General features: G+C 54.3%; 1 protein-coding gene across 1 annotated transcript; it reads right to left on the bottom strand.

Annotated features, from left to right (window-relative positions):
- Nucleotides 1–3,740: 3,740 nt before the first annotated feature.
- LOC138101373 (serine/threonine-protein kinase PAK 3-like) lies at nucleotides 3,741–10,424 on the bottom strand. The gene is made up of 12 exons (XM_068999173.1): nucleotides 10,346–10,424; nucleotides 9,325–9,362; nucleotides 8,750–8,872; nucleotides 7,814–7,961; nucleotides 7,067–7,130; nucleotides 6,427–6,475; nucleotides 6,016–6,128; nucleotides 5,642–5,759; nucleotides 4,793–4,892; nucleotides 4,315–4,511; nucleotides 4,085–4,222; nucleotides 3,741–3,842 (listed from the first exon to the last, which is right to left on the bottom strand). The coding sequence occupies exons 1-12, from the start codon at nucleotides 10,422–10,424 to the stop codon at nucleotides 3,741–3,743; spliced, it is 1,269 nt and encodes a 422-aa protein (XP_068855274.1).
- Between the last annotated feature and the right edge of the window lie 624 nt (nucleotides 10,425–11,048).

Genomic DNA, 11,048 nt, shown 5'->3' with positions numbered 1-11,048 from the left:
CAGCCAAGAAGGCTGGGACTGGGTTTGTGATTGTTTGCTGTTACTGCCATAGCTATTGCTGTTTGTTTGACTGGTTATACACATATAGATATATATTAGTAAAGAACTGTTATTCCTGTTCCTCATATCTTTGCCTATAAAGCTCCTTAATTTCAAAATTATAATAATTCAGAGGGAAGGGGGTTGCAATTTTTTTTCCTTCCATTTCAGGAGAGACTCCTGCCTTCCTTGGCAGACACCTGTCTTTCAAACCAAGACACTGGGAGCAACTGGGACCACAGTGGGGGCAAATGCTATCATACAGGGAGTGACTGGGTTCATACTGGAAGTGACTGGAGCCACATTGGACTCTTACTGAGAGTGAAAGCAACCATACTGGGTGTGACTGGGAGCCACTGGGACCACGCTGTGTGTGAGAAATGAGACAACTCTTAGTTAAAAATTAAAATAATTTATTAAAAATGGAAAAATTGAAAAATTACAAAAATTAGCAAAATATAAAAATTTGGGATCCTATGGCTCGATAGATGGTATGCCCCAGGAGCGCAGGGATTTTAGATCTTCTGGCTGAAACAGCACTAGAGCTCAGGTAGAGAAAAAGGACTTACAGTGCTAGGCTGGCTTTTGGCTGGTCCAAAAGCAAAAAAATATTTCTAAAGGCTCCTTAATAGGAGTAGGCTTTCCCACCACTATTTTTTTGTTTGTTTGTTTGTTTTAATAAATTGCATGCACTAATTCCCATCCATTTGCTGCAAATGATCCCCCAGGAAAGCTTCCACAAAGGGCCCCATAGCTGTGGCGGTTCTCTTCTAAAGCAGCCCAGGAACAGCTCCTGGGTTCAGGAGCAAAGCCTAAGCGGTTAGGAGCTTGCACTTCATTGCCAAGGGAATTGCTCTCTTGGCACACCGTCAAGGGTCACAGCAGAGAGCCAAGGCCTCTAATGGCAGGATTTGGAGCAAGAAAGTGCTTTCCCTCACTCCTGGGCAAGTTTTAGAAGTACTTGTGAGGCTCCCTGCCAGCCTGCAATTTGCAGGTTGTCTCGGCTGAAGCAGCAAGCTGAGGAAATGACAGTGTCCAATGCCACGCGCTCTCCCGTGGAGGGAACGCAACCCCTGCAGGTTACGTTGCAAATACTCTCCAGCTGCCAGCGAGTGCAGACACCCCCTTTTTAGCTGATGCTGTTGGCAGGAGCTTTAGCAAAGGAGCGGCACCTTAATGGCACTTTTGCTCCCAAATCTGCTTCATCACTACAAACGAGCATCAAGAGCAAAGTGAAGCAAAAGCCGTGTGATGGCTACCCCCAGGATAAACCTTTACTTACGAGTCAGGTGGGTCAGGAAGTAGCCGGAATACGCCACAGAAAAAACCGTGCAAACCGCGGCACAGACTTGCCCGATCATTCTAGCAGTGCTGTGCGGGTTTGCACACTGAATGCCACCCGGGGGAAAAACCAAGACTCCTCTCGGGGTGCAGGCCGTCTGCTGAGAACGCCTCAGTCACGAGGGTCCTCCTGCAGCGAGCGAGCCAAAGAGCTGCTCTGGACAAGGAGGCCTCGCGCGCGCCGGGACAACGTCGCGCTGACAGCACTGTGATGCGGCCCGGCTCCCTTGACGTCACAATAGCAGCCGCTCTGGCTCTGTTGGCGTAGTTACGCCCGGCAACCGAAATCTTCTGTACAGCTGACGCAAAAGAAAAGCCTGGGAAGATCTCCTCAGTCATAAAGCAGGAGAAAAAATCCTTACCGTCCATAAGCCAGTGCTCAAGGCATCCCGGGGTAACTCCGAAAATGCACCGATCCAGCAGGCCCCCAAGAAATCCAAGCAAACGTGGCTTTTCCTCCCCAAGGCTTTGACTAAAAGCAAGTGTGCTTGTTCCTGCTGGCATCTTTGTTGCTTCTGAAAGCCCTAACTGCTTTGATGACATTTAGGGGACAAAAGAAGCCAAGGAAATCAGTTTCCAGGAGTACTGCAGTGCGCAGTTGCTTCTTGAGCACGTAGGTGCATGCTGACCTTTGCTCGGACTCACTTTGGAGCCTGACCTCCCTTTCTGGCAGGGAGGTGTTGGCTTGTCTCCTGACACAAAGCTCCTCTCTTCCTGCTTGCTCTTTCTTTGGCACCTTAACGTCGGACAACATGCAGAAGAGCTGCGCGCTGATTCTCGGGCTGCCACAGTTTTGTTGTGTTGCAGCTCTGGCAGCAGCCTGCGGCTACCGCTCTGCGGTGGCCTGCAGGTGCCGAGCCCAAAGAAGGCCCGTTTCAAGCAGTCAAAAGCTGCAGCCTCACAGATGTTTGCCCAGGCTCCATGCTCCCTGTAAGATTCCTTGCAGACATTTGGATAGCCACATCCCAAAGAAAATGAGATGCAGTCATTCCCTTCTCTGTCAAAAGCTCCAGTTAAAGGCAGGAGCCAGCTTGAAAGAGGAGAGCAAGTACTGAGTGGGAGAGGGAAACGAGTGCATGCAACTCCTCTGGAAACCAACTCTGCTTGCCCATGCACGAATGACTCCGGGCTTAGCTCTCTTTTCTGGTGACTCAGCACAGACACGTCCTGTCTGCTGGGGGACAACTGCTGCAGTGTCTTTGAGGAGCTTCACACTGGGCTCTTCACACGTCGGATGCTGCGGGTGCCATTTGAAAATCGATGCAATGGCTGAAAGGCCCAGCTGCACCTTGAAATTCTGTTGCTGAAAAACTGCAGTAATTTACCAGGGTAATTCCCCCAATTTGAAAGCGTCTCGTTTTCCCCATCTCCTAGAGAGCTAACGTCAACCAGCCAGTTGTAGAGCTTACAGAAGGAAGAATGAGGCCTTAGCAGGGAAAGCCGAGCGTAGGCCCTCGGACTCCCTTGAGCAGAGCGCGTTAGTGCCCCAAAAGGACCAGAGAGGGAAGCGTTTGGGGGACGTGCCATTTCAGCCCTCCTTGGCTCTTGGATGCCACGTGACCGCCAGGAAAGGGGAACAAGCGGGGCCTGCTCCCTCCTCCTGCCCCTCCCTGAGGGGCGGCTGGCGCTGGGGGATGCCAGGGCACGGGGGGCGGGTGGGGGGGCAACATCTCCGCAGGGCGGGCGGAGCGGGAGCGGCCACGGGGCGCGTGGGGCGGGGCAGGGCCCCTCTGTGAGGGGGGAGAGCCTTGGGCCGCTGGGAAGCAGCGCAAAGCCATGAACAGGACAGCCCGTCCAGAGCGCACGGCTTCGAAGGCGCTGTCCAGCTTAGGCCCAGTGTGGCAAGGAAGGGAATCTTCCAGGGTTCTGAAGGTTTTACAGCCTTTTATTGCCAGTCCTGCTGAAACCAAGGGCTGAAACCAAGGGTCTTCCAGCTACTTCTTCATCTTCATCTTCATCTTCATCTTCATCTTCATCTTCATCTTCATCTTCATCATTCTGTCCTCCTGGTGACCTGTTCAGGCTGACAGCTCATGCCTGGTCCAGTTCTGCTGAGTCCCAGCTTTTTCTTTCATAGCTTAATCATCAGGATGACGATTGGTCCATTTCTAGCTCCAGGATAGTTCTCAGCTTCCCTACATCAGCAATACTCTACTCTTAGCTAAACAATGCTCCTTTAATGAAACTTTCTGGGGACTGGAGTCCTAACGAAAACCAGCTAAGCTAAGAAAATCTCAAAACCATAAACTTCCTAACTATGGAACAGCTAAATTATAAAACTCAGGGGATGGCCGAATCTTCTCTTAAATACGGTACATCCCCTCTTCACTCCTCTGGGCTGGCGGGGCACCAAGGCCTCCTCAGGCGCAAGCGTCTCCTCTCCAATCTTCCTGCACTTGCTTGGCTGAGATGATCAGAGCAGCCAGGCTGGAGGCAGGATCGCCTGAGGTCACAAATGGATGCTGCCCAAAGGAAAAACACAACCAAAAGGAACCATGACTTCCCAAGATCACGTCCAACAGGCTCAAGCAGGGCTCCTCTGCTACCAGGAAGACGCGCAAAGAGGACCGAGGGCACCATCTGCCCCTCCGCCTTCCGCTCCCGGACCTGTCTCGCCCAGGCCCACGTGGCCCACAGTCCTCTTCGGCCCTTCATGCAGGTGTCCACAGCTCGCAGGGCTTTTTGCCGCTTTGCTTTTTCTTACCTTCAGGAGTTCCTGGGCAGACCAGCGCCTGTCCTCGTCTGTCTGCAGGCAGCAGCGGAGAAAGTCGCGCAGGAGAGCCGAGTGGTGCCTGGGGTTTTGCAGTTTTGGGGCCCCGTTCCTTTCTATCAGTTCAAAAACCTACCAAAAAGGGAAGCGGACACTCTACCTGCTCCTTTCCTAGCCACAACAGCTCTCTCTGCACAGAGCCACACTTTGAAGCTGCACCTTACCCTGAGACGGGGTTCCCTCTGGTAAGGAGCTTCCCCTTCCACCATTTCCAGCCCCACGATCCCCAGTGACCAGATGTCCACTTTGGGGCCGTAGGCTTCTCCTCTCACGACTTCTGGCGCCATCCAGCTGGGAGTGCCGACGCTGGAGCTGCACTTGTCGTGCTCAGGGGTGAGCTGAGCACAGAGGCCAAAGTCAGCTGCGGAGAAAAACAAACCCTGTCAAAGCCAGCTACAACTGGCAAACCCAGCCAAAGAATTGCCCGCTCAAAGCCTGACAAGGCCACGGTGAATCTAGCTGGAAAAGCAGCAGTGCTCTGCTTCCGCGGGGCTGTAGCCAGGGAAACAAGGCATTGGCCTCTTCAAAAACGCCCTCAGGTTTGGCGCACTGGCCAAGCAGTGCTTCTGGAGAACTGGCAGTTACCCCAGAGCAGCCCCAGAGCGCATCCCGGGAACGCTGCGCCGGACCAAGGATACCCACCCAGTTTGACAGATCCGTCCGTGCTCACAAGAATGTTGCAGCTTTTGACGTCTCTGTGGATGACTCGGCGGGAATGAAGGAAATGCAGTCCTTGCAGGCACTGAGAGAGAGAGGAGAAAGGGAAGGGTGAAGGTTCAGGACCTGATTTCATCCCGCAAGAAAGGAACGGGCTGGACGAGAGTGACAGCTTTCTCAGGGAATTGGGAGCCAGGGCGCAGCATCCTAGTGCTGTCAAGAGGAAGAGCTTGCTGCTTCAACACTCTTACGCGTGTTCTATCTTTCCAAGCAAAGGCACATCTGAGCTTCCAAAAGCCCCTCCTCCCTTCGGTACGTAGCGCGTGCCCTTTGGCTGGGGGGCGGCATGGCAAAGATTTTCTTGGTAGCCTTGTGGCAGCAGAGGAGGAAGCAGCACGTTAGACCTGTTCCAGAATCCAACGCCATCTGGGCTGCAATGCTATCCTTTGAAGCTGAGGACATCTCCTTTGCCCTTAGCTTGAAATTCTGCCACCAGCGTTCAGGCTTGGAGCGGCAAGGAATGCAGGACACACAGACAGGCTCCAGGCAAACGTTGAGAGGCAAAGCTGGCAAGAGGAAACAAGTGCGACACAGCGAGCGAGCCAGCGAGCCAGCGAGCGCGAGCGCCCCAGCACAACGGCAGCACGTAAGAGTGCGAGAACGGAGCCTAGGAAGTGCGGGGACACTGGCAGGCAGTTGGCTTCAGATGTTCTTTCTTCTGCGTGTCGTGACAGCAACAGCAAAGCAAGGCCGTGAGCAAGAAATCTCTGCTGTTCTTAACCACCAGTTGACAAGGGCCAACAGGCCAGGGGAAGCACAAGCGGCATCCCTCACCTCCCGACAGACAGCGCCTATCTGTCCTTCCTCGAGGTACACTGCCCCGACTACATCATACAACGTGCCGCCGTCCATGAACTCCATCGCCAGCCAGAGCTCTCCATCGACCAGGTAGCTGAAAGAAGAAAAGCCCGGCATGGAGAGAGAGGACCTGGGCACAGCCCAGTCACCCGAGGGGCTGACCCAGCTTTCTGGAAGTGCTCTCCAAGCTGCATTTGCCAGAGGAGATTCTTGCAGACCAAGTGCAACCTCCTCCCACGCACTGGAGGAGAGAAATCCTAAACAGCTCCATTTTCTGCCAGTGACCAAAGGGGTTTGCCACTTTGGGCTTGCAGTATCCTAAAGGAACACTGACATGAGAATAGCCCCACCTGTCTAAGTAGGACACAATATTGGGGTTCCTACTGTCCCTCATGGCCACGATTTCATTGACAGCCAGCTCCTCGGACATCTCCTCTTGAAGAGCCATTTTCTTGATGGCCACCTAAAAGGACATTGAGAGACCGTTGACTTGAGAAGCCGCTCGTCGCACGAGATCCCCAGGAACACGCAGCGAGTGCTTGTGCAATGACGCAGCCCAGCTGTGCCAAAGGGCAGAGCTTAGGAGAAGGACCGAAGCCCGTCCCAAATGCCGTCTGCAGGCTGCTGAGCCTAGGCTGTGCTTCAGAGGAGCAGCCTCTGCCGCAGAGATGGAGCGGCCACCCAAAGCTCCAGCCAAGGCTCGCAGCCGCGGCGAAAGCGCTCCAGAGCTGCAAAATCTGCTGGGGGCATTGACACTTTACCTGTTGTCCTGTGCTGGCGTCGAGGGCTTTATAAACAGCTCCAAAACCCCTAGAAAGAAAACGGCAGCAGAAAAAGCCCTTTAGTCCCTGGCGGTGAAAGCCAGCCTAGGCGGGAGATCTCCCCAGGCTGCCTGGAGCATTTGGAAAACGCCTGGCTGCAGCGCCTCCCCCGCCAATAGCACAAGAGCCCAGCAGCCCTCTGCCACGCAGGGTGTCCAGGAGAAAACTGAGGCCCAGTGTGAACACCAAGGGCTGCTACAAATCTCCAAGGCACACGCCCGATTGCTTCCGTTCCCAGCCTAAGGGGGACCCTTTGGAAAAACTGGAGAAGAACTTGGAAAACTCTGCCTTTGAGAAGTGTTATCTGCCAGCTCTCGGGTGACAAGGTGCTCTGGTAGGCCGGCAGGGGCGGGACATCTTCCAGGCCCTGCTCCTTGCTGCAAGCAAGGCAGACCTTGCCAGCACCAGGTTGTCTTTGATGATGCCTTCTGACTGCTCTGACTGAGCAGTCCTGAGAGGTGGCAGGAAGGTAAAGCCGGAGTCTGACCGTGTTCGCAGCTTGCCTGACTTCACGCTTGACGCTGCACCGGCCAAATGACCGGGCCCGTGGTTTTGCGTAAGGAGCAGGCGTCAGACTTACCCTCGTCCGAGTTCTTCAAACGCCGAGTATTTCCTCCTCGGCTCGCCCAGACTCACAATGCTCCCTGAAAGACAAAAGCAGTGCAAGGTGCTCACTTTCAAAGGGAGATGCCGCTCCCCAGACGATCCAAGATGCAGCCCCACTGTCGGGAGCTCTGTGCCCATTGCAGTCACTTGGCTTCCAGCCGCTGAGAACAGCGAGCGGGAGGGCCATCTTCTCCGCCTTTCAGCAGCTGGCCTTTCCAAGAAGGACTTCACGGCTCTCAAGCACAGCAGCTCATGTGATAAGCCAGAACGAAGGGCCTTTAGGAACTGGGCCCTCCGAGTTAAGGAAGGGCCTCCGCGGCCTCTGCAGTGGCACCTGCCGTCACCGGCAGGGCCACTTAGGAGAACAGTGTGCAGCAGTGAGAGGAGGAGCGAGAACAGTCGTAAAAAGGGCAGCCAGAGAAGAGCTGGGGCCCGAGAGCTCCCTGGGGCCCAGTCACCCGCTAGGTGCCAGCCTTCTGCTCAACAGAAACAATCTCTGCTTTTGTCTTTGGCACAGAGGGCAGCCCAGGAAAAGTCAAGCCAGTGCCAGCTGCCCTCAGAGGCAGCGGGAACACGCCGAGCGCTCTCTTGCTGCCTCAAAGCACAGCAACAGGTTCTTGGAGGGAGGCCTAAATGCCTCTGTGACACTAAAGCGAGGAGGAACTTCAGAGACCCGCAGAAAACACACCGCTCTGGCAGACCAGAAATACACCAGACGTACTCAGTCTCTTCAGGCTCTGCTCCTCTCTCATCTCCGGCTGCTGGGCTGGGCTGCTGGACGAAGTGCTGGCACGTGGGGGAGTGCTGGCTGCTGCAGAGCGCGCCGGTGAAGCGGCACGTTGGACGGCAGAGCGCGCGTCAAGAGAGAGCTGGGACAAGAAAGGATTGCCCGTCAGAAAGGCGGCTGGCACAGATGCCCTGCAGAGCACACGGCAAAAGGAAGGCTGTCAGCCACCGCCAGGCCTCTTTGGCTGGGGGGGTTTTGCATGTCCCCTTCTCAAAGGCAACGGGCAAAGCCCAAAGGCTGCTGTGATACAGCAGCACATGGCCAGGTTCATGCTACATTTTATCGATTTTCTGCAAGACCACTGCAACAAGGTATTGACGAGCTTGCAAAGATCCAGCAAGAGGTGGGAGCAGGGCCCCAGAGCCTTGTTGCTTTCCTCCTGCTGTGTTCCCCTGGGCAATGAAGTCACCCTCGAGTGGGCATGGTAGCGTCTGACCAGAAGGCCAGTCTGCTCTACGTTGTGCCTGAAGCTAATTGGTCCCTCCCAGGGGCCAGTGTCTCCTAAGTATCCTGCAAGGCTCTCAACTGAGTCTTTGGACCGTCTCTGTCCACTGACCACGGGGAGCCTGCACGGACACCGTGCACCGAGGGGCTCACTTCTACGCTGGCAACAATTGAAAGGCACAATGCTGCCTCTCGTCTGATCCCAAAGACATTCTCAGGCCCTCTCAGCGTCCCAGCAAAATGGCGCTCAAATGGGAAAGTTCAGAAGCCATTTGCCAGGGGTGCCTGGCCTGGCTGAAGCAGCACTACGTCATGGCAGGCACACAGCCCCCAGCATCTTCAGGCACGAGCGGCAAGGGCTGGCTCGTCAGAAACTTGAAGCTCGGCCCTCCACCAAAGGCAGTGCCAACCACAGGCGCCACTTACTGGCTCTGCACGTTCAGGCCGTGGATGGACACCAGCTGGAGGCTTCTTGTCATTTGGCTCCTCTTCCGCATCTTCCTCAGCAAGAGAGGGAGCCAGAGGAGCTGCTGACCCTGCTGGTGAGCCCTGCAGACAGACAGCAGTGAGAGGGACAGGGAGCAGCCAGTCCTTTAGGAGCTGCTTTCTTGTCAGCTCCGTAAGCTGCTTTCTTTTCACCCAGACTAAGGGGAAATCAGAAACTTTGATCAAAGTGGGATTCTGAGTCGTGAAATTCACCCTCTTAAGGTGGGCAAATTAGGTGGTGCTCCGTCTTGCTGTGCATTTGATCCTCCACCCTGGCTAGAATCAGCAAGACACCTTTGGCCTGCCACACTTGCCTTTCATCTCTTGAAAGGCTCTTCAATGGAAAATTAGGAAAGAGCCAGTGCTCCCTTTGCTGCTGCTGATGCCAACACCGACTTGGCCTTTCTTTCCGCCTCCCAGGCTGGCACTCTACACTCTACCACAACAGGCCAAGCTCACAGCTTGCCGCACAATTCTTACATGCCAGCAAGGTCAGAGGTTCCTTTGCCACTCACCAAAGGACGGGCTTGTCTCCATCCGCGTGTGAGGTGACCTGCAGAGAGCAAGGCAAAAGGAACCAGATGCCGTTAGAAAAGTGCCTGTGCTGGGGAGTCCCACAGGACAAGTCAGTCCCAACAGAGAGCATTTTCCTTTCCCAACATCCCTCCAGGAGCAACACAAGATTTTCCCACTGCAAGCAAGAGAACAACAAGGACACTATACTAGGCTCTCTCTACTTTTGTCGCTGAAGAAACAGAAACACGATCACAGAAATGCCAAGTGGCCTTTAAGTCAGAGCTTCTGTTCTGCCCAACAGCTCAAGCAGCTTTTTCCTCTTCTCTTTTCTGCAACCTTTCTTTTCTGGTTTTTTGTTGTTGTTGTTGTTGTTGGGTTGTTTTTAATTTGGTTTTTGTTTGTTTGTTTGTTTTTTAAATAAATTGCATGCACTAATTCCCATCCATTTGCTGCAAATGATCCCCCAGGAAAGCTTCCACAAAGGGCCCCATAGCTGTGGCGGTTCTCTTCTAAAGCAGCCCAGGAACAGCTCCTGGGTTCAGGAGCAAAGCCTAAGCGGTTAGGAGCTTGCACTTCATTGCCAAGGGAATTGCTCTCTTGGCACACTGTCAAGGGTCATAGCAGAGAGCCAAGGCCTCTAATGGCAGGATTTGGAGCAAGAAAGTGCTTTCCCTCACTCCTGGGCAAGTTTTAGAAGTACTTGTGAGGCTCCCTGCCAGCCTGCAATTTGCAGTTGTCTCGGCTGAAGCAGCAAGCTGAGGAAATGACAGTGTCCAATGCCACGCGCTCTCCCGTGGAGGGAACGCAACCCCTGCAGGTTACGTTGCAAATACTCTCCAGCCGCCAGCGAGTGCAGACACCCCCTTTTTAGCTGATGCTGTTGGCAGGAGCTTTAGCAAAGGAGCGGCACCTTAATGGCACTTTTGCTCCCAAATCTGCTTCATCACTACAAACGAGCATCAAGAGCAAAGTGAAGCAAAAGCCGTGTGATGGCTACCCCCAGGATAAACCTTTACTTACGAGTCAGGTGGGTCAGGAAGTAGCCGGAATACGCCACAGAAAAAACCGTGCAAACCGCGGCACAGACTTGCCCGATCATTCTAGCAGTGCTGTGCGGGTTTGCACACTGAATGCCACCCGGGGGAAAAACCAAGACTCCTCTCGGGGTGCAGGCCGTCTGCTGAGAACGCCTCAGTCACGAGGGTCCTCCTGCAGCGAGCGAGCCAAAGAGCTGCTCTGGACAAGGAGGCCTCGCGCGCGCCGGGACAACGTCGCGCTGACAGCACTGTGATGCGGCCCGGCTCCCTTGACGTCACAATAGCAGCCGCTCTGGCTCTGTTGGCGTAGTTACGCCCGGCAACCGAAATCTTCTGTACAGCTGACGCAAAAGAAAAGCCTGGGAAGATCTCCTCAGTCATAAAGCAGGAGAAAAAATCCTTACCGTCCATAAGCCAGTGCTCAAGGCATCCCGGGGTAACTCCGAAAATGCACCGATCCAGCAGGCCCCCAAGAAATCCAAGCAAACGTGGCTTTTCCTCCCCAAGGCTTTGACTAAAAGCAAGTGTGCTTGTTCCTGCTGGCATCTTTGTTGCTTCTGAAAGCCCTAACTGCTTTGATGACATTTAGGGGACAAAAGAAGCCAAGGAAATCAGTTTCCAGGAGTACTGCAGTGCGCAGTTGCCTCTTGAGCACGTAGGTGCATGCTGACCTTTGCTTGGACTCA

Source organism: Aphelocoma coerulescens, unplaced genomic scaffold (assembly GCF_041296385.1).
Source record: "Aphelocoma coerulescens isolate FSJ_1873_10779 unplaced genomic scaffold, UR_Acoe_1.0 HiC_scaffold_256, whole genome shotgun sequence".
Lineage (NCBI taxonomy): Eukaryota > Metazoa > Chordata > Aves > Passeriformes > Corvidae > Aphelocoma > Aphelocoma coerulescens.
Note: the sequence above shows the minus strand (reverse complement) of the source record. Positions and strands in the feature narration are given on the sequence as shown.